Source organism: Lactuca virosa, chromosome 5 (genome assembly GCF_052849685.1).
Source record: "Lactuca virosa cultivar CGN04683 chromosome 5, Lactuca_virosa_CGN04683_v6, whole genome shotgun sequence".
Taxonomy (NCBI): domain Eukaryota; kingdom Viridiplantae; phylum Streptophyta; class Magnoliopsida; order Asterales; family Asteraceae; genus Lactuca; species Lactuca virosa.
Genome location: NC_136430.1, coordinates 236,059,443 through 236,083,389, shown reverse-complemented (window position 1 = coordinate 236,083,389; position 23,947 = coordinate 236,059,443). Strand labels below are relative to the sequence as shown.

General features: G+C 33.3%; 3 protein-coding genes across 4 annotated transcripts; 1 reads left to right on the top strand and 2 right to left on the bottom strand.

Moving 5' to 3' along the window:
• Positions 1–2,747: 2,747 nt before the first annotated feature.
• Positions 2,748–3,092, top strand: LOC145112492 (uncharacterized). Its single transcript, XM_079048660.1, has one exon. The coding sequence runs from the start codon at positions 2,748–2,750 to the stop codon at positions 3,090–3,092; it is 345 nt and encodes a 114-aa protein (XP_078904786.1).
• Positions 3,093–7,300: 4,208 nt separating this feature from the next.
• On the bottom strand, positions 7,301–9,257 carry LOC145112491 (uncharacterized). Its single transcript, XM_079048659.1, has 3 exons — positions 8,436–9,257; positions 7,907–8,166; positions 7,301–7,754 (listed from the first exon to the last, which is right to left on the bottom strand). The coding sequence occupies exons 1-3, from the start codon at positions 9,255–9,257 to the stop codon at positions 7,301–7,303; spliced, it is 1,536 nt and encodes a 511-aa protein (XP_078904785.1).
• A 1,818-nt stretch (positions 9,258–11,075) lies between these two features.
• LOC145114672 (isoleucine--tRNA ligase, cytoplasmic-like) lies at positions 11,076–23,257 on the bottom strand. Of its 2 annotated transcripts, XM_079050740.1 has the most exons (29): positions 22,197–23,257; positions 21,543–21,630; positions 20,536–21,093; positions 20,318–20,383; positions 20,094–20,237; positions 19,822–20,012; positions 19,552–19,717; positions 19,362–19,475; positions 19,176–19,273; positions 18,980–19,058; positions 16,260–16,418; positions 16,049–16,138; positions 15,839–15,972; positions 15,470–15,629; positions 15,253–15,336; positions 14,934–15,146; positions 14,731–14,856; positions 14,507–14,644; positions 14,070–14,173; positions 13,909–13,972; positions 13,534–13,622; positions 12,934–13,075; positions 12,637–12,700; positions 12,466–12,533; positions 12,181–12,303; positions 12,012–12,077; positions 11,714–11,825; positions 11,508–11,599; positions 11,076–11,416 (listed from the first exon to the last, which is right to left on the bottom strand). In XM_079050740.1, exons 3-29 carry the CDS (start codon positions 21,067–21,069, stop codon positions 11,309–11,311), a joined length of 3,528 nt encoding a protein of 1,175 aa, XP_078906866.1. In that variant the 5' UTR covers positions 21,070–21,093; positions 21,543–21,630; positions 22,197–23,257; the 3' UTR covers positions 11,076–11,308. The 2 variants fall into 2 exon arrangements, with proteins under 2 accessions (XP_078906866.1, XP_078906865.1); XM_079050739.1 differs by lacking the exons at positions 21,543–21,630; positions 22,197–23,257 and having other exon boundaries at positions 20,536–21,229.
• Positions 23,258–23,947: the final 690 nt, after the last annotated feature.

Genomic DNA, 23,947 nt, shown 5'->3' with positions numbered 1-23,947 from the left:
ATATATATATATATATATATATATATATATATATATATATATATATATATAACCGTTTTACCTAATCCATACTCTCGGATCTAAAATTAACCGTTTTACCTAATCCATACTCCCGGATCAGAAATGAACGACTTTACCTAATCCATACTCCCGGATCAGAAAAGAACGACTACGTCTAATCCATGCTCTCGGATCAATGACCAATGACTATGCCCAATCCATACTCTTGGACTAGGGACAAATGACTATGTCTGATTAATGCTCTCGGATCAATGACAGATGACTATGTCCAATCCATACTCTCGGACTAGGGACAAATGACTATGTCTAATCCATGTTCTCGGATTAATGACATATTTAAAAGTTCTACCCTCCGTGTATATCTCACCCGAACTCATAAGAAGATACTACCCAATATTCATCTTAGTTCATTTAGGCTTACTTTGTACCCTAAATCATCATATATTATCAGATATACTCTTAACACGTATTTCAGGTAATATCAAATATTTCACACATCAACATATATTTAATACTTTAATTAATACTTCTATTAAAGTCATGTTCATGAAAGGGACTATGCACTCACTTGTCAAAGTGATGACTCGAAACTCGGGCAACGCTTCGCTTCTAACAATTTCATTTTCCTTCGACGAAACCTAGTATCATTATTACTAGATTTTAGTCTATTTTCATTGCGACTAATTACGAGCAATATTGTTTTTCTTGTATTATATAAGTGTTAAACAATACTTTCTAACTACTATGTACAGACATGGTCAAACATGAAACAGCAGAGGGCATGACCATTTTGGCATTTAAGCACTTCTGAAATCCAACAACCCAAGTGGCCCTCCAAACCGAATTCCCCATACTGTGAGCAGTTAAAAAGGTATTATAACAACATTACAACACTATAATTCATAATATTTGTCTCATATATTGATTATAGGTTCCTAATAACGATAATAATTTTTTACATAAGTTATACTTAGAGTAGGGTAAGCATAACTCACTTACAGGGGGGTTTGGTTAGGAACCGGGCTCTGTGAGGGCAAAACTTCTGAGCCGAAATCTCTTCTTCTCGGAGTCTTCTGGCTCTTCGGGACTCGCCTATAACACTTGGGAAGTGCTAGGGGTTTAGAGAGAAGTTTGAGAGAGAAAGAAGGGTGAATGTATGAGAAAATGAGGTGAATTACGGCTCTATTTATAGGCTGAAAATGGCCAACGCGGCATTTTCTGAGCCCCCAACACGTCGTATTGAGGTGCCAAATGTCACCATATGGTGGCAAGGCGTGGGGAGGAAGCAACGGCTCAGATCGCGCTACATGTCACTCGCAGATTATCCCAAAAAGTAATTATCTTCTAAAATCCGTAACTTTCGCATACGAGCTCTGTTTTTGACGTTCTTTATATCCACGCGTAGGTATTGACAAGATCTACAACTCTCATTTGGATTCCATCGGCTAATTCTCAACAGATTTTAAATTTAACAGTATGAGAAGATTAAACTATTAACGCCTGTGTAAAATTCATAACTTCTACATACGAACTCCGTTTTCGGCTGTATTTTTATCGTTGAACTCCTATTAATGAGATCTTCAATTATAATTTAGGTCGTGTCGGCTAAAAATCGATCGATCTAAAATTCGGTTTCCGGGCTGTGCACTACTATACAAAATCTTAGAAAAATCATAACTTCCTCATACAAAGTCAGATTTGGACGTTCTCTATATGCACGCTCTTGGTTTAACATATACTACGACTTTTGTTTAGATCGCTAAGGCTAAAAATTAGTTTATCAAAAATTCACTTTTTACGTAACGCGGTGCCATGCCGGTTTGGCCGTAAATCTTCGACGAGTCATAACTTCTTCGTTATAAGTCAGATTTCAGCGTTGTTAATATGTACGGAATCCTTTTGACATATAATATAAGTTGAGATTATTTACTCTACATAATCTTCTATCAAAAAGTCATTTTTAACGCTTATTATCTCTAAACTGACTAACCCGAATCTGCGGACGTGACAAAGCGCGTAACAAAAACAAACAGTAGGGACCAAGCGTGTAACAAAAACAAATAGTAGGGACCAAGCGCATAACAAAAACAAACAGTAGGGACCTTCCGAGTTATAAAATTAATTAGTGACCAAGCACGCAAATTACTCCAAACCATAGGGATAATTCGTGTAATATACTCTAAAGAAAATATAATATAATATAAAAGGGTTACATATAGAAAAAATATATAATATAATATAAAAGGGTTATAATATAGAAAATCATACCTAATTTCTTATCCCATAGTTGTGGGTACTCGACCCAACAGTGCAGATAATACCATATTCGTCCTTGCTCTGTCTTCGCTTCAGGTATGAAAATCAAGACTCATCCCCATCCCACTACCCGTTAAGACATGGAATACCCGCCTTTTATTAAAGGTAGATAGATCATGGATGGTCCTTTTCTTCTTAATGAATTGGTTGCTTGGAGCAAATCTTCCAAAAATCCTCTCATGTTTCTTAAGATGGATTTTGAGAAGGCTTATGACTCCTTATCTTGGGATTACTTATTGGAAATCATGTCTATTATGGGATTTGGGTCTAAGTGGTGTCGGTAGATTAATGAGTTTTTGTCGACAGCTAGGGCTTCTGTGTTGATTAATGGTTCCCCAACTGATGAGTTTCAAATTCATCGTGGATTGAGACAGGGTGATCCGCTTTCGCCTTTTCTTTTTATTCTGGCTATGGAGGGTCTCCATATTGCTTTGATGAGGGCCCGAGCTGGGAATGCTTTCAGAGGGCTTTCTATTTCTGGGACTGAGATTTCTCATCTCCTGTATGCGGATGATGTTATGTTGGTCACTCCTTGGGATCCTGAGAATGCTAATTGTCTTCTTCGTATCCTTAGATGTTTTTACTTGGCTTCAGGGCTTAAAATCAATTTACTTAAAAGTAAATTGATTGGTGTGGGAATTTCCTATTCCCAATTGCTTGTGGTGGCTAACAGGATTGGTTGTGCTGCTTCCATGCTTCCTTTTTTTCATCTTGGTATCCCGGTGGGTCAGGCTATGTCGCGAAAGTCCTTTTAGGTTTCTTTGATTGATAGATTTCGTTCTAAGTTATCTACTTGGAAGGCCTAGTGTCTTTCGTTTGGAGGTCGCCTAACGTTGGTAAAGTCTGTCTTGGGATCGTTAGGGAGTTACTGGATGTCTGTTTTCCTTACTCCTATATCGGTTTTGAAGGAGCTTGAAGGAATGAGGGCGAGATTTTTTTGGGGTGCAGACAGGGATGATCGGCGTATGCATTGGGTTAGATGGGATAGAGTGTTAACCTCCATGGATGAAGGTAGATTGGGGATCGGCGGCCTTTTCTCTTTCAATAGGGCTATGGTTTTTCGGTGGTGGTGCAGGTTTTTTCATTGCCCTAACCTTCTATAGGTTAGAGTGATAAATTCTATATATGGTTTGGATGGTGCTTGTATGAATTTGAGATATCCCAATTCTGGTCATAGTCCTTGGGGTGGGGTTATTCGTATGCTCTTTCACTTACGCCAGAAGGATATTGATCTTCAATCTCTTTGTCCTATAAGAGTTGGAGACGGTACTCGCACTTCTTTTTGGCATGATGTTTGGAGGGATGATAAGCCTCTTTCTGCTTCTTTCCCTAGAATTTATGCGCTGGATTTGCATAAACATGTCTCTATCACAGACAGGCTGTCCATGGGATTGGTGGTTAATACTCTTAGACGGGGCCCTAGAGGTGGAGTGGAACAAGAGCAATGGAATAACTTTACTTGCCTTTTGCAGGACTTCCAACTCAGACCGGTCCCAGATAGACTGGGTTGGGTTAATGATGTGTCAGATACTTTTTCCGTTTCCTCGGCTCGAAATTTATTGGATGGTTTTACGCTTAGCAACGGAGGTATTTCTACTCATTGGAATAATTGGGTTCCAATTAAGATTAATATTCTTATCTGGAGGATTAGATTATCTAGTATCCCTACTAGAGAGCGACTTTCTTATAGGGGTATTATGGTGGTCGGTGGATTCCATCATTTGTCCTGTCTGCTCGTCTACAGTGGAGACTGTGGATCATATTTTTGCTAATTGCTCGGATTTGATTGCTCTTTGGTCCCGTATTGCGATCTGGTGTGGTGTTAATTGTCCTTCTCAGTTGACGTTGGATTCTCTTTTCAATTGGGCTGATTCTACTACATGGAAAATTGGTCAGCGTAAAGCTTTCAATGCAGTTATCTTGACTACTTTTTGGTGCATTTGGAATTTCAGGAACGGTGTGATTTTCAGAGCGAAAATGCCTAAGAAATCTTTGATTTTTGATGATGTTGTTCATAAATCTTATGTTTGGATTTCTAGTAGGTGTAGTAAAGCCAAGATTAGTTGGTCCTCTTGGCTTCATAATGCTATTACTACTACTAAGTTGATGTAATTCTTTTTCTAGCGTCTTGCTAGCTTATAATATTCCGCCGCTCCAAAAAAAAAAAAAGACATGGAATACCCGCCCCATTAGCGTCGAGTACATGCACATGTGGATCAAATTTACATCCTACTCAACTTATCATATTTCAGTTCTAATAAAAAAATTGTGTTTAAGTTTTTTGTTTTGGCAAATAGTACCATTAAATAATTTAAATATCAAACAAGCTCTCTTAATTTATTTATTTATTAGTTATATACCTAAAGTACATTTTTATTGTAGAAAGGCCGCAAAATAAAATTCGTTATTATTTAACGCATGTACCAAAAGAAACGGGTGTTACATAGTATGTAGTTTTTTTATGAACATTTATCTCTTAAACAATGTATTTTGTAAGTTGAAAAATATTAAAAATATGAAGATCATACATATACTAAGTTGATATGTTGGGTTGACTTTAACTTTAAATGTCGAGTTTACTTAAAGTCAAAGCATGTAGTTGATTTTAAAGTGCTTAAATGGGGTATCGGTTCTAAAGTGAAACGTTGTGAAATTGAACTATGTCAAAACATTGTTATAGCGAATTTTAAAGGTTAAAATGTCATTATGTTGATTTAAAAGATGAAACATTGTTAAGTTGATTTAAGTTAAAATGTTATTATGATATTACCTAAACTAACCATTAAGAATAAGGTTGTTAACAAAAATGACCAAGTTTGTTGTGTTTTTTTAATATTTGAAAAATATAAAAAAAAATCATAACAATAATCATAAAAATTAAAACGTTCAACAGTACATACTTCATTCTTATAGACGATTAAAAAAAAAGTCACCATATTCTCATGTTTGTTAAGAAACCAAAATAAAACAACGTATCTTCAATTCTTCATAAATCAAGTATCAAAATCAACAACGCTTTGACCCACTTTATCACCATTACCGTTTTATAAAAATGAAAAGCGATAGGAAATATACACAATTAAACACATTTTTTCTTATTTTCTAAAATAGAATATAAAATATGAATAAATTTTAACTAAATGCGTTTTCTAAATTTTAATACGTTTTCTAAATTTTCTAAAGTAAACTGAAAAGAAAACATATTTCATTTTTATGAAAACTAAAAACGGAAAATAAAATCTGATTTTCCGTAACTAAACGCAAGCTTAGTTATTTTTTTAACAACCTTTTTCAATGGTTAGTTTACTTAATACCCCTTATTTTAAAGATGAAATATTATAAAGTTGTTATCTTCATTTAAACTTGAAATATTATGTTAGCTTGAAAGTGCAAATATTGTTATATTGATTTTTTTAGTTGAAACATTGTCATTTTGATTTTAAGTTGAAACGTTGTTAGGTTGATTTAAAGTAAAATCAAATTTGAGATGTTGCATAGATTTAAAGTTGAAAAGGTTGAATTGCACAAGTCGTCCATGTTGCATGTCCAAGTTGGAAAGTTCTACATACTTCATATTCATTCGTATGTAGTATGTAGGGGTGAGCAAAAACCGCACCGCACCTAAAATTAACCGCAAAAACCGTATAAACCGCAACCGATTAACCGCAACCGCAATAAAAACCGATGTTGAGGTTTTCTGTTTTTCAAAAACCACAAATTTGCGGTGCGGTGCGGTTATTAGTTTTCAAAAAACCGCAAAAAAACGCACCGCACCGCATATATTATATACAATTTTTTTATTAATTATTAATATATTAAATATTAAAAATAAGACAAGTTTCATGGATGAAAGATTGATAAAATACTAGAAGACAAAAATGTTGCTTTTTGTGATGTTTAAATTTGAAAAATGGTGAAATTAGACATTTTTAAGATATTTATTGTTAATTACTATTGATTTGACGTTTTTAAGATATTAGTTGTTTGTGATTTAAGTTAATTGTCTTATACCTTACGGTTTTTTTATTATTACAAGTAATATGTTTGAACTCTTAAAGCCGTTTGAGCTCCAAACTGTGGTTAAAAACCACACCAAATACATGCGGTTAATAACCGCAGCACAGAAAAAACAAAACCGCACCACAAAAATAACCGCCTAACCGCACCGCAAAAATAACCGCACCAAACGGTTTTAAAAATGGATTAACCGCATTTGCGGTTAGTGGTGAGGTTTTGGCTAATAACCGCACCGAACCGCACCGCGCTCACCCCTAGTAGTATGGGCGGGTGAATTGAATTTTGAGGTCTAGAAACATAGTTAAAAGTAGAAGGTTGAAAAGTGGTGATTTTAGAATGTATTTGCTTCCTAAAGTTAAAGGTTGGGGGCACTTGCCCCTTAGGTATATATGGTGCATGTGGTGCATGAATGTGTGAATTTTGTTGTGGTCATCCGTCTATAAAGGATTTTCTTTTGTGGTACATACTACGTATCCTTATTGGTTGGTATTATTTTGATGGTAGAAAGTTCTCCATGATTAGGCTCCAATGATGATAATATCCCATTAAATTTTGGGATGTGTAGTTGTACATTGGCACATCGACATTGTCTCATCAGTGGTGGAACCATAAACTTTTGCAAGGGGTAACACAAAATAAAATCTTCGATAAAAGATACTAAGATAAGTTTTTAAAAATTACAATTTTAATAGAAATAACAAACTACTGCAAAAGTCTTACATTTCAAAGTTGACCTCTTCGTTTACCCATTTTTTGAAAGCGCTCCATCACCCGTTCGATCTTAACATCCACAAATGTTTCTTTTTCTACACTACAAATCAAAGCGTCATTCATAAAATCATCACCTATTTTATTACGCAAGTCGGTTTTCAAGAGCTTCATTGTGGAAAAACATCTTTTAACGGTTACAGTTGCGACGGGCAAAACCAAAGTCAACTTTAATAACCTATAAACCAAAGGAAAAGAACGACGTTTTCCAGTTTCCACCATCAAAACGAGAAAGTTCCGTAATGCCCTTCAAATTAGCAAATTTCTCATCATCAATCAAAGAGTGATAATGGGTTTCAAGATGATCATCCAGATACACCCTTTCCAAATCAGTAAAATTCGTTTTATACAACTCACTTAGCTTCACCAACTTTGATTTGTCAAACATAGAAAATAAATTACAAGGACTCAAAGCCGACATGTATTCTAGCAAATCAGTGCTCACTTCACTAAAACGGTTCCCAAACTCTTGAATTTGCATATCCAAAACCGTGTTGAAAAAAATCAACTTCAAAGTGATGTTGATTAGTAATCTTGGTCCTACGGTTTCAGCGTTTTCATTTTCATTTTCACCAAAGAAGCCGCTTCCAAAATATCTCGATCCTTTCTTTGAAGATGTCTTGACAAGGTATCTGTGATACCAAAAATCTCCAACATCAAGTGTAAATAAAACGCAAAATCAAGCGTCTTGAAATATGAAAAAATACCGTACGCTTGATTTCGGTTATGTAAACTAGATCCCTCCTCTTCAACATAATTAAGAACCTTGACAACCTCCGGAAACAGATTCTTCAGACTTGTTATTGTTTTATAATGTGAGATCCATCTTGTATCTCCGGCTCGAACAAGAGAAATCTCTTGATTTAAACCTCTTCTGGTGTCAGTTTCACCATTAACAATTTCTTTTTGAACCCTTTCCTTGTAACTCTCCTGTATGATATCTTTTCTTTTACAAGAAGCGCACACCACATTAACCACCAAAGCTAATTGCTCAAAGAAATCTTCAGCACCATCGTGGTTCTTTGCTACAGCCACAATCACTAACTGAAGTTGGTGTGCAAAACAATGTATATAATATGCCGAAGGGTTATCTTTCAATATCAATGCTTTCAAACCGTTAAATGCACCGTGCATATTACTTGCTCCATCATATCCTTGCCCTCTTACTTATTTCAATATATATATATATATATATATATATATATATATATATATATATATATATAAGAAATTAAATAGATAAAATTCAAATACTAATAAAGGAATTCATGATTTCGCACCTGAGATATACTCAAGTTATTGTTGGTAAATACCGAATCAATGGCTTCTTTTAGAGTTAAAGAAGTTGTATCCTTCACGTGAACAACTCCAACAAATCTTTCCTTCACAATTCCAAGGATATTAACATATCGCAAAACCATAGCCCTTTGTTCCTTTTTTGATACATCACTAGACTCGTCTACTAATATAGCAAACACATCCTTACCAATTTCTTCACAAATGGACTTAATTATCTCTTTTGAAAAGCATTGAACAATTTCTTTTTGAATCTTCGGAGACGTCAATTTTTCATTTTTTGGAGCATTTTCTAAAGTAACGTTATAAATGCTTTCATTATGGTCCCGAATGAATGATAATTGTTCAATGAAAAGACCCCTAGAAAGAGATTCGTCTGACTCATCATGGCCACAAAATGGTAACATATTTTTCAATAAAAATCTACAAGTATCAACTGTAGCACGTAATCGAATTTGATAGTTACTCGCTTCAACTTCAGTTTGCTTATGAAAAGCTTCACTAATAGATTGGTTTTTCTGTACTAGATTTTCACACTTTTGTTTTGCTTTGTTGTAATGAATATCAACTTTACCCACATGATCTTTCAATGATTTCTTTTTACTCCAAGTGTCAAAGCCTCCCGTCACAAATACATCTCTCCCCCCTTGTTGCCCCCACAGTGTCTCCAAACAAGTAACAACATAAACAATAAGCTTTGTTTTCTTTTGTGCTATACTCAACCAATTAAATTCATCAAACCATTCCTTTACAAAACGTGTATTCTTATCACCAATTTTTATTGATGGAAAATCATGACCTTTTGGTTGATATTGTCCTTTAATCCAATATGTTCTCATTATTTCATCCCTTTGATTTGGATGATAGGATGTAAGTCTTGGTCTATCCGCCGGGTCCAAAGGAAGATTATTAATATCAAAACTTGGTGGAATAAGTTGTGGTTGTGGTTGTGGTTGTGGTTGTGGATGAGGATGAGGTCTTTTTCATCCACCACTTTCATCACTACTACCAACATCCAATGCTCTTTTAAACAAAATTCCAATTAAACCCTACAAACACAATTAAATATTTAAAATTCATAATTGAAAATATAAACCTAACACAAGTAAACAATTAATTGGCTAATTAGGTTTTCAAATTGACAACTAAATTAAACAAAATCATAAAATATAAAATATTATTGTTTCATGAGTATGTGAATGCGCAAGTGAGCCTATGGGTGAAGAAAGCCAAATTGATACTAGACATCTCTTGAAACTAAGAAGGTGTGAAGCAGGGGGCGTAGGAGATGATGAAAACTCAAAACATTTTTTTTTGTTTGATGTCGTAAGTAATATTGTATATAATTACATAAAACAGTCATATGTAAATGGGCCAAGTTTTACCAGTTAGTGGGCTATTGGACTTTGCTTTTAAATGTAAACGGGGGTTTGTGCTTGAGGTTGGATATAAGAGTATTACACATATTTATTTAGAGTTACACTTAGGTATATAATTTTATTTTTACATTTCTAGAGATTAATTGAGGGGTAGCACACGCTACCCCTACCAACCAGCTAATTCCGCCAATGTGTCTCACTATCTTGTCTAGTTTCACTTGTTTGCTTTTCTCCCCTCACACACACATACATAGGTTCAGATTTAATGAAGCCTTTTATACCATATTTTTTGTTTCTAGGCAACACACATTGATAGATTGAAGCATGAAATACTTTGATTTTGATGATATACTAAGAATTCAAAATTTGTACATAGCTTGAAAAATGGTAAAATATTAAAATTTAACAAACACTAAAGACTTGGAAAATAGAAAGAGTCAAAAAAAAAAAAAAAAAAAAAAAAAAAAAAAAAAAAAAAAACTTGCCAACCCCTAAATTTAATCCAGAAAACTAACTAAAAACTCAATTACCAAATAATATATTAGATAAAACATCCTAATCATCGACATCAAGTAAGTCTAAGCCTTCATTGACCAATCTTTAGGAATCCAAGGCAATACTTGGGTCTTTAACATACTCATGGTGATGTCTAATGTAGGAACCCCACTTAATCTAATAAGACAAAACTACAACACAACCAAATCTCCTTCTCATTTTTCGGGTATAGATGTTAGAGGATCTTACAAAAAGTTTTGGATATCCATCCACATAGCAAAACTTGTGTCAATGAACAAACACATATCTATATTGTGCTTGATCTTCAAGGATGCCTTGTAAAAATAACCCGAATCAACTAAACACACATAGTCAACCAACTATAACATACTTTAAGAATGTAAAAACATGAAATAAAGGCCATTGACGAAATGCTCTTAGTTTCCAAAACATCATAAAGATAAAAGTAGCGTAAACTACATGTTTGGTTAATTAGGCATACGACCACATCCTACAAATGTGTAGAATAGGCAGAATTCAAAAAATGAAAAGCACCGGACTTAGGATTTAGTGAAATCTTCATCATCAGGATCAGATCCTACTTTTATTATCAACATCAAAACCTTGAGAACCCAAAACAATATTTTTTAGTTTTCCCCTTTCTTGAAGGTGAAACAAAAATAAATTTAGCATATAAACATACGCAATTCTAAACTAAGAAACATTTGAAATAAACATCAGATACATAAGGACCAACTATATGACTACTGATACTGGTTTAGGTTTACCCAAAAAGGAAATGTTTTAGTATGAAAATTTTTGTATAAAGCTATAAAAACAAACACCATCTTACTAAAAATACAATGAACAAAAACACTCACAAAAACAGTTCAAACAACACTAACTGTCTATATAATAAAGTCTATCTTCCTTGTTCCATTTTCTTTATTAAAAAAAAAAAAACAACATTTTTAATTGACAAACCTCTTAATCATTTGTAGTAATTAATAGTTATTTCAAGAACTGTTGGTGGGTGCGGAGTAATAATCCCCAACTGTCAAGAACACATGTTCTCCCAACACCACATCGACAGCGGGCTGATTGTCAATGCAATCCACTTTAATCTGTAACACAATTAAAACTGATTAATTGCTTTTAAATTTAGAAAAAAAAAAATAGATAAATAAAATAATGTGTTTTTGAAGAGAAACCTACCTGGTTAATTCCCACTAGAAATTCTGTTTTGAGATTAAAGTGGTCCCTGGACAACAAATATACCTTCAACGCCTCTGCATATTTCGCATTCCCTATTCACAAAAAAAACTAATATTGTTATTATCATTGTTTTTAAATGGTTTCATAATTATATTTAAAGTACATATAAAAGTTTACTAAGAAATTCATATAAAAAAGGAGCAAACCTGAATATAAATCAAGAATTGCTTTATTGTTAAAAGCTAAAGCTGGTCTTGACAAAGTGATCTGAAAGTCACAATTTGAAATGTTGTGATACGTCTCCTCAGCAATCATTACCTGCAAATTCCCAACAACAAATACTATTACTATTACTATTTGGATACAAAAAAGGAATATTCTAGTAGGCATATTCCTTTTTTTATTAGCTTTGTACAAATTACAATATAGCATCACAAGAAACTAATATTTATCAAAATCATGCTACATTTTTATAGAAAGATTTGAAGCATAAATATTACTTACAGCATGTTCTGGAGTGAGGGTAGAGTCTAGTAAAGGAGAACCTATCGCCTCTTTGATGTATGCTTCCTGCATAAAATGAAAATCGCATGTGATATAAATAACCATAAACAATAACAATTAGTATTTTTTTTCCGATACAATACAATAATAATTTTAATAATGAATTGACCTGAGATTTTAAGATTTGGGCAGTTACTGATGTGTCTTCATCCAAGGACTTAAAGTAAACCTCCACAATGTCGGTGGGCTCAAGTGCAGATTTTTTACGTAATTTTTGGATACGGTTAACCACCTATTAATATTTAATTATTTATCAATCACCAAACAGATAACTTAAAATGCATAGTTAAGAGGCCAAATCAAAAAAAAATGGTATATAACAATTTTCAATATTAGGGGTCTGAAAAAAGCAAAGAGTTGTAATTTGAATTTGTAATAGGATAATTAATAATACCTCACGTGCAAAACCAGCCTCAAACAAAGAGTCATCAGGGCGTAAGTCCAATATTACCAATACATCACCTGATTAAAAGTTATAAATAATATTTCTTATTAAATAAAACCCATTATTTATTTAAAATAAAAATAAAAAAGGAATTACAAAAAAGGTGTGGAGTTTCCTCACCATCACCAGATGCATCCATTTGCTCTTCAGTCACACCATCAGGGCGTTTAAAGCCATGCACAATCTACATGGCCAATATTCCATTTTAAAAAGTGGGAAATACAATAAATAGTAACCTACTTCCATTGTACTTTATTTTGAAAAATCCATTCTACTTTATTTTGAAAAATATACAATTATACCAATATCACAATATGGGCATTAATGTACTTTCTTATTTTACCTATAACAAGTTAACAACAACTTACTTACATTTATTTACCCTTAATAGCAACAGTGTGTTTGTTTAATAGTTACCTTGATATCAGAGAGCTTTAAGCAGTGAGTAGCAATAGTAATTTCTCCTGATTTTTCAAAAGCTAAAATTTCTTCTTGTGACATTGCCTTCACTGCTTCAGCAACTACTCGCATTGACTTCCCCAGTCTTTTTCCCAACACACTACAAAATTAAATACCAACATCAAGCACCTATCTAAAACTAAAAGGTAAGGATAAAATATGCATTTATCTGTGTGTTTGCATAATGAAGATGTACAGATAATAAAATACACACTAAATGCAAAAACCTAGTTCTTACTTATTGTTGTTTTTACTTAATGTGTCCATATTATTCCACACAGAGACTAGCCGTGTATTACCTCTTCAAAATCATCAACTTGAGTTTAGTTTTTAAAGCAAAAAATTTGACCAGCTTTACAAGGTCAAAAAGGTAGAGTGGTAAGTGGCTAAACCAATAAGATAATACAAGTATTTTGTCCTTTCAAGAAAAGATGGTAGCACATGTCCTTCCAAGGTATTATGCATAACGCACAGAGAACGTGAAGAAAAAAAGAGATTGCTACAAAACTAAAAATAAATAAATAAATATATAAATAATAGAAGGGTATATATAAGTACCTGAAATCAGGTTCAGCACGTAATGAAGCATACAACAAAGGATCATTACAGGGAACAACAGATTTAACATTCAGCTCCTCTAACACATACTGTCATTATCATATGCAAATTCAACCAATTAATCACATTAACAAAAATAGCAAATCCAAAGGTGAAAAGGACATTTTCTATCACTGAAGAAAACAAAAAGTTTGAAGATAAAACATATGAATACAAGTAAGACATGAATCCAGGTAACAATTTTGAAACTTGGTTACTCTAGTTAGTGACACTATCCCTTTAGTGTTTTAACATTGGAGAAAACTGAAACTTGGTCATTATTTAATAAATTTGTTTCAATAAACATGCCACATCAAAAAAAATTACAAAACTAACCTCTTTCAGTTTCCCAGCAATGTCATCAAGAAACTCGGCATCTGGATGTACAACAATCATCTCCCTGAAACCATGCAATAACTCGGTCTCAGTTCTCAGTTATAAAGAAAAGGGCAATCTTGTAAATTGTCATAAAAGAGAGATCAAAAAAATCAGTCTACCTAAGTGGAGTCTTGAGAGGTTTATTGTGGCGTTCGCGAATATTACGTGCAAGATCGATAATTGTCATCATTCTGTTAACACTTTGTTCGATACGACTTCCCCCCTGAAACATCATTAATTGTCAAATGTTTTAGAGTAAAAATGCAAGAAACAGCAATGTACTTTTCCTTTATTTGTTTATTATAGCATGAATCTGCTTTCATTTCTTCCTGTTAAAACACTGTACTTCAAAAAATCTACCAACTTATAGCAATAAGCTGTATTCACTACTATAACTTGGTAGATTTTTCAGAGTACAATGTCCTAATAAGAAAAATAAATGAAAGTAGACTGTTATAATAGGGTACAATGGCTTATCAAGAAAAAGTTTGAAAGTACAATGTTGTAATAAAATGATTTAAAAAGAAAATGCTATCACAAGCAAAAAAAAAAGTACCTTTCCTTCTACTTGAGGGAAACTGCAAAAGTGAATGCTTTCCTCTGAACCATTTGATACTTTTCGCAAGTTACGATAAAGAACCTCAGTGAAGAAGGGTGTGAATGGAGCCATTGCTTTACAACAAGTTAAAAGCACCTAAAAAGAATGTAATATAAACCACAATTAAGAAACCCAATTAAAAACTAAAAAAAAAAAAAAAGAATGTTAAATCAAAAGCATACATGGTAGAGAGTTGAAAGTGCAATTCTGCAGTCTTCTTCTCCAGTGCGACCTTTAAGTCTCTTACGATTGAATCTGACATATATATTGGTCAAATTGTCAATGAACTTCAACAGATAAGGAACCACCTGCAAAAGTACTCACAAATAAGTATCCATATATGTATATGTATATGGATTATATATAAAGAGAAATGGAAGGTTACAGTATAGAGTCGATAAGCATCCATTTCTTGTCTGACAAAATGAACAAGGCTCTGAGTAGCTGAGTTGATCCATTGATCAAGAACATTAGCTGAGTTGAGAAGAGTGGCTGGATCATGAGGAACTAATGGTGGAAGCCCCTCAACTTCAAGTCTTTTTGCATTTTGTACAAGGAATCTATACGCATTGTACCATGGTAAAAATACATCTTTCACCTGCATACAAGTAATCAATCAGCTTTCAAATTAGCAAAATCACAAAAAAAAAAAAAAGGAAGATGAAAGTTTAAGAGATATTATGGTGTAACTAAGGTCTACTCACAACACCATACACTCCTTCCTTTTTGAAGCGTAAAGGTTCTGCACGCACTACTGGAGAATTTATAATGTATAATCGTAGTGCATCCTGTTAAACAATACAAAATTACAATGTCCAATAATCTCTGTATATATATATATATATATATATATATATATATATATATATATATATATATATATATATATGTTATTCAACTAGTCCAAATTGGAGAACTTACAGCTCCATAATCATCAATGACTTCCATAGGAGAAGGATAGTTCTTCAGACTTTTACTCATCTTTTTACCATCTTCAGCCAAAACAAGGCCATTGCAGATCAGATTCCTAAACGCAGGTTTCTCAAATAATGCAGTTGACAACACCATCAGAGTGTAAAACCTGCATCATTCACCATTTTGTAAAACCTGCCCTTTTTATTTCAAAGATAAAGAGACATCAAAGGAACTTTTCTGTTTGAAAAAAACATTTGTTACACTTATTTTTGCTTTGTAGGGCTATTTTAGATGAAGGGTGAATCAAGAATATAATATAGATCTTTATTGTGAATTTATATCACAATAAAAGTAGATGAAAGAAGAGAAACAAACCATCCACGAGTTTGATCTAAGCCCTCTGCAACAAAATGTCCAGGGAAGTTCTTCTGGAAAATTTCCTCATTTTCAAACGGGTAGTGGATATATGCATATGGCATTGACCCACTCTCAAACCAACAATCAAATACCTGAAATCATGCAACAAATAAATTAATTCATCAATCAAGAAAATAATATTGCTCTTTATTGTTACGATTTTCTTACATCTTCTACACGATGAAGCACACCAAACTTTTCACCACGTGGGCTAGGAATTGTGATGTGATCAATTTTGTGGCGATGTAAATCACTGACCTGTGAGAAGGAGAAAGAGGAATCAGAATGTGTGTGTGTGTGTGCGTGTGTGTGTGTGTGTGTATATATATATATATATATATATATATATATATATATATAATACATGAGGTGCACTTACTTTGATCCCTGAAAGTCTTTCAAGTTGTTCAACAGAACCAATAACTTGAATATCTACACCATCTTCACTGATCCAAATAGGAAGAGGAGTACCCCAAAATCTACTTCTACTAATGGCCCAATCTCTTGCATTTTCCAGCCAATTGTGAAACCGTTTTTCCTGTATTTTTAAGATGGAATGGAATAATGAATGAAAGAGTGGACAGGGTTATGGAATAAGCAAGGTAATGGAATGGGTTGTTACATTCCATGATCATGTTTGGTTGAAATATAGAAATGAAATGAATGTTCATATGAATTATTTATTATCATATCTAAATCTAATGAGTTCTTTTATTACAAAAATAAACTGTTGAACATGGTAACAGCTATTTAAAACCCAAATCTACTCTAATAAATGAAGGTTTTTTTTGCCACTTGTCACACTCTAATTCAATTTGCCAAATGTAATTTTGTGGTTATTTTGAATTAATTTTTTTTCCACATGTCATTTTATGAGTTTTTCTATTTTATTAAATTCCACATAATATTTTAATGTAATAATTGTAATAAACTTATTAATAAATTGATATCAATTTCATTAATGAATTTACCTTTTAATTTCAAATTTTTCAAAATTAAAACTCGTTAGATTCTTTTATTTATTTAAATTATTTGTTTAAATTTAAAAGATAAAAAACATTTCCATTATAATAACTCATTATTTAACTTTTTTTTTAAATTAACTAATGTAATACATGGGTCTCACAACTAGTTCTCTCTAATAAATGAAGGTTTTTTTTGCCACTTGTCACACTCTCATTCAATTTGCCAAATGTCATTTTATGGTTATTTTGAATTAATTTTTTTTCCACATGTCAATTTATGAGGTTTTCTATTTTATTAAATTCTACATAATATTTTAATGTAACAATTGCAATAAATGTACTAATAAATAGATATCAATTTCATTAATAAACTTACCTTTTAATTTCAAAATTCCTAGAATTAAAGCTCATTAGTTTCTTTTCTTTATTTAAATTACTTGTTTAAATTTAAAAGATAAAAAACATTTCAATTATAATAATTCATTATTTTTCTTATTTTCTTATAAATTCAAAGTTTTCAAATATTTTGACCTTTATATTTAACTTTTTTTTAAATTAACCCATGTAATACATGGGTCTCACAACTAGTAAGATTATAATTCAAATGTATTTTCTAGTAATTTGAATAATAAAACAGTAGTTAAATTAAAATTGTTAAATACCTAGAAAAAAAATTGTATTATTAGAAATTACATAAATAAAAATGGGTCATACTGCAATTTTTCATTCCATTATGGAATTGAAAGAAAAACACATGGCTAAGGAATGCAATGTAACAAAATGGAAGGATTCATATTCATTCCATTAGTTCAATGAACAATTCCATTCGTTCCTTAATTCCATCATACCAAACACTATCTTAACCACATTAGAATCACGCTTAGGGGATATTAAGAATAATGGGCTATTAGTTTTGATGGGCCAAGTTTAGATTAGTTTTAATTAATTAATACGTAGGTTTAATTAAATGTTAACTTTAGAAATGAAGAGTAAAATCATTCTCCAATTCTACTCTTCTCTCATTCACGCTAGTTAGATACGTTCTTTATTCTACTTCACCAATTCTGCTATTCTGATCTTCTTCTTCTACTCTTCTCTTGTTACATGTTGTATGTAATATGTGTATCTAACATGTATTATTTGTGAAATGTTAATCTTGATTCTCTTGTTTATGTATGTGATAAGCCCCATGGACTCTATTAGTTTATGGTATAAGGGCTTGGAAACCCAAAGTCTAATCTTCTGCAGCCTACTTCCAGAATTGGTGTATGGAGGGCAGTTTGGTCTTTTATTTATTTTGCAGTTTAGAGTTAGTGGTGAGACAGAGTAGTGGGGATATCACCTTGCTAAGATAATGATACCATTCTTTCTTGGAGAGCTCCATTCCTCTCGAATGAATGGTATCATTATCTTAATATTATCATAGTTTGATTTTCTGTTCAAGAATGTATCAGTGCCTATCAATTGGTATCAGAGCAGTTGAACTAATAGAGTCCATGGGGCTTATCAGTATGCATTCATGTATTGCAGCTGAAAATCATGAATACATATAGATGAAACAGATTCAATGTAATCAAAGCTAAATTGATGTTGGCTTGTAACCTCTTGCATGTTAATGTTTTATGTATGTATTCGGGAGATTCGTGTGCTCTAAGCAAGCGCTTTCACTTAGCGCTTAGCAAAGTTTAAAAGAACGGAATCGAGCATAAAATTATAAATTTTACAAAAAATAAAATACTAAACATATAATTGAAACAACAATAATATATAATTGAATCTCCAAGAGTCCAAACATATATACATATATTTTTACAAATTCTGGTCCGATGCTTCCAATTTATGCCAGAATGTGTATCGGAATCAAGAAATTGGATATCCAAAGTCCAAACAACATCTGGTAGACTCAATTGAATGTATGGAACATCAATTTCATCAATTGAGGAAGAATTACCAGATGCAATGCTAGGAAGAAGAACAGGTGAGATGAGAAGCAGAAGACTAGGTGCGATTGGAATACATTAAATATATTGGATCTCTTCAAAAGGGTCCCTATACCAATCTAGGTGTAAGGAAACAAGTGAAACATTTTTTGCTCTTTCCAAAAAACTCAACTGAAAATAGACAAATGATATACCTTCACAAAAGCAGGAACCCATTTTGTTTTCTCATTGTTTTCTAGCAATTGATCTTTCAACTTCTCTACTGCTACAAACCTTGACCAAGAAACAAGGATAAACTAATGATGATACCACTTTATCCAACCAAAAAGATAATGAGGATAAGAAGGGCATTCACGTCTTTTGCACAAGAGATAAGGAAAAATAGGGTACCAGCTGGGAACTGCTCTGTAAATAAGAGGGGTATCAGATCTCCAACAAAAAGGATATGAATGTGTAAAGCTTCCAGATTTGACCAGTCTGCCCTTATCCTGTACACCATCCATAACAAAAAAGAATCATTATTTATTTTACGCATTTGCCCCTGTTTATAATCATATAACATTCAACTATTCTTGCCTTCACTGCTTGAATGATATCTTTATCTGCCTCTTTGACATATCGACCAATGAAATCAGTAATTCTTTCTGTAAAACAGCCATCATCATCAACTGCCATAACTAGATTTTCTCCCTGGATATACAAGAAAAAGTATGATTTGGTTATAGGAAAAAAGCTACAATGCATATGTGATCAACATATTTCAGACCTTATGAATGATTTGATTTTCCATACAAACACGATAATCATCTTCACCAAATGCTGGAGCACAGTGCACAATTCCAGTTCCACTATCTGAAGTTACATAATCATCCGCAACAACTCTGAATGCCACATCTGAGAATTCTTTGAAATAATCAAATAATGGCACATATCTACAACAAATTGGATTATTCAAGATTTAATTAATGTACCAATAAACAAGACTACATTGAGTATGGTAATCTTTGGTGATAAGAATGAGGACAAATACACTCACTTTTTACCCACAAGTGAAGATCCTGAAAATTTATCCAACACTTCATAAGCCACCACAGAGTTTTTAGTTTTTCTCTTGGACTTGTCATCCACAGCTCCATTATGTGTTCCTTTTTTCGCCTTTTCTACTGGAAGCTCTGATAATCGAGATTCAGCAACTACATAGATTTTTCCATTGGATTTGCTCTTCACCTGGTTGTATTTAGATTCAACATCAACTATTCATTTAACTTTATCAAATCAAATAAAACTTCACACTTTCTGATGACTAACCTTGAAATATACGAGATTAGAGTTGACACAAAGTGCAAGATTACTAGGCAGTGTCCATGGTGTGGTTGTCCATGCAACAAATGCAGCACCATCTTGGTCATCAACGATTGGAAATGTCACCATTATTTCAGGATCAGGCACTTCCTGATCTCAACAGATTAAAGGTGATGCAAAAGGGTTTAGAATAGTTTGAATGGAAAACAAGAGAAAAATTCAATTCGAACCTTGTAGTTTAAATTAGTCTCGAAATTAGACAATGGAGTCTTGCAGCCTGTACTGTAGGGCATCACCTGTTAAATTAATAGCAACGCCACAAGCAGGTATTACACATTTTTTAGAGCAAATGGAGTATTGAATTGACAATGTTCAGTTTACCAAATGCTCAATCGAAGGAAGTTGTTTGCAAGTAAAATAAACAAAACAAATCTGATGAAGAACTAACCTTAAACCCTCTGTAAACAAGGTTTTTCTTAAATAACTGAGAAAACACCCACCAAACACTCTCCATGAAATTCAAATCCATCGTTTTGTAATCGTTCTTAAAATCAATCCACCTCCCCGTCCTCGTAATTACCTTCTCCCATTCCCCAACGTACCGAGTAACAATACTCCTACATTCCTCATTGTAATTACCAATCCCCATCTTAATCACATCCTCTCTGGTCTTAATCCCTAGCTTGACGTCAATCTCATGCTCCACCGGCAACCCATGGCAGTCCCAACCGAACCGCCGTGTGACGTGGTGGCCGGTCATGGTCTGGTACCGAGTGACGATGTCCTTGATTGTTCCAGCAAGGATGTGGCCGTAGTGAGGTAAACCAGTGGCAAACGGAGGGCCATCGTAGAAGATGTATTCCGGTAGGTCTTTGGTTTTTTCAAGCTGCGTTTCAAATGCTTTGACTTCAGTCCACCATTCTAAGATCTTCTCTTCTTGTTTTGGGAACGAGAAATCTTTGCCTTCGGATACATCATCCATTGCTAGCGAATTGCGATCGAAACCCTACCGAAGAGAAAAATGAGGGGAAATGTAATCGGTAGAAGGCAACAGAGAGGGATGAACTGTGAAGAAGTGTGCGTGGTATGCTAAGGGTTTTGGTTCCAGTGTACAGTATGTAGTAAACTGACTTTATACCAAAATTACCCTCGAGGCCAAACTCCATCAATCAAAACCATCGATTTTGGTATATTTTTGTTAAAACATGATTAAATTTTAAGCCTAGAGGATCGGTAACATTCTTCTAGCATATTGTCATGTAGGTTTTTTTAGTTTTTTTTATATGTCACGTAGGTTTAGCACCTCTGGCACAAAAAAAGATAAAGAATGGTAATGTGCTAATTTAATAGATACGATTTTGGCGGGAAAAAATAAAGGAAAACAATAGCCAACAACCAATCAGAAGCCACCAATCCACCATCTCTCTCCTCTTGCTATGTCTATAGTGGTCTTACCTTGGCGAGTCTCCTAGCAAGAGCTAGGGGGTGGTGTTCATTGTCTCGAGAAGCTTTGTGTGCATGGTAACGACTCCACTCTCATAGCCTAAGAGAAAACTGCAAAATTAGTCCTTGTGATATCGTAAAAATTATGGATAAGGTCCAAAAAAAAATTTCAACTTACATGGAAGGTCCAAAATTAGGAATTTTTCATGGTTTTGGTACTCAAAAACTTAAAATGACCATTTTGCTATTTTGGCAATTGCCTTTTTTTTTTTTCTCTCTCCTTTTCATCTTATACAAAGAGTGACCCAAAATAACAAAACCCACACATAAACACTCAATGCAACAAAACACTGACAAACACACTTATTGGGATGAAAAAGCTTCGATTTTCTAGGTTCTTAGCAGCAACCCCAAGACACACACACATATATATATATATATATATATATATATATATATATATATATATATATATATATATATATATATAACGCAAATCCCAAACACCTATGTTCTTTGCTACCAGATTATACAAACAAGGAGAACGCCAAAAAGCAGTTTCAGTAAACATGATACTGGCATATATATATATATATATATATATATATATATATATATATATATATATATATATATAGAAACAAAATTCAAAATCCAAGAAATTACCAATTTATTGTTGCACATCCAGGCATTGAGATTAGAAACTTCAGATAAGCTTGGTTTTGGAAGAGTTCCATGGATAAAGCCGGTTTTGTTCTTCACAGATAAGGCGATCTGCATTTCTTGGCTCCAAGAATTGTAATTCTCACCGGTAAGCAATTGTGAAACTAGAAATGATGAAGATAATAAGGATGTGTTATATCATCGATGGGTGATAGAATAGATGCACAACTAAAACCAGAATTGGTTGACATGATGAAACAGCACAATCAGTCAAGACACAAAAGGAATGGCTGATCGGAGAAAAGATACCATATTATGAGTGAAAGAAAGAATCATTTCATTAAGAAAATGAGCCTTAGCTCTTACAGCTATATACAAGCTTCTAACCAACTCATAACGACTAGTAACTACCCGAAGCATAGTTGCATATCTAACCCTCAACTATTACAGAAGTACATAAAATAACCAAAGGTACATTTCTATGTCTAATAGAGAGAGAGAGAGAGAGAGAGAGAGATGGTTGAGATGTTAAATGTCATTGTATTTCTGATGAGATGTTAAGAGTGTAGTTATGTTATAATGCTTGTCGATTGTGAGGATACGAAAAAGAGCTGATTAGGTCTTGATGCAGTGAGTGAATGAAAGACAAAGTATAATCTCAGTTTAGTGTATTCAGATTTGATTGAAAAGCTAAGGGTGGAAACCAAATGGCAAGAAGGTTATGAGAATGGTTAAGACCAGGAGGAACCAGTGAGCAACGAAGGTTGCTAGACGTGCATATCCAGCGAGATTAAACGGGATTTTAGAAAGAGAAACGAAAATGAGAAAATGGAGAGATTCTCATTGGATTTTCCGAAGTATCTGATGGCTTCATCTCCAGCAGGATTTGTTTGGAGGTTGCTTTTCTGGTGATGGCAGAGTAAGAGTCGGACATCAATTTAAACTCGTGTGGTGTTAGCTTAGCAACGTATAATCTTGTTGGTCGGAAGAGATGACAATGTTGAGTCCGGTGGCTGGAAGTGCAACGTCGGCGTGATACATCTGGAAGGAGGTATCAGTTTTGATTTTGCGTACTCATGACTTTCTATTAGGTCACATAGTTGGGGCTGAATTATTTGGGCTTTTAAATTAGATGGACTTAAGCATTTTATTTTCTTATTGGACAAAATGAGATTGAGAAGTCAATCATATCGACTTAAACATTAACTATTGATTTGAAATATTCAAATGTGGGGCTTCTTTAAGAATAGTAAATTATATTAAGAACGGTTAATTAGACATAACAATGTATAATTAGAGATTAAATAATTATGTTTTAAGAGATACGTTTTACTGTTGGTCAAGACTATGGTTAAATATGGAGAGTTGTGATATCAATTCTTATAGATCACACAATCATTTTATATGTTTTATCACATAAGAACATGGAGGATGAGGTCTAAGTAATAATTATTAATATGCTTATAGGTGTACACAGATTTGGGAATCCATCTTAGCCACTTCAGTAGTTTCATTATGTGTTTTGTTGTTTCAAATGAGATTTCTTGCTATATTTTTGTACTGCAGTATGTATCATTTGATTTTTAGGATGTTTATATGTTGTAATGATATGTTAGACAAGTAGATTTGCTATCATTACATATGGTTGCTTGTTATTGTTTATTTGCATGTGTTGACATATGGCGGTTTGGGTTGAAGCGGTCCGGCTGTATGTTGAAGGTCAAGAGACTAGGTGGTCCAGTCTATCCTGTAGG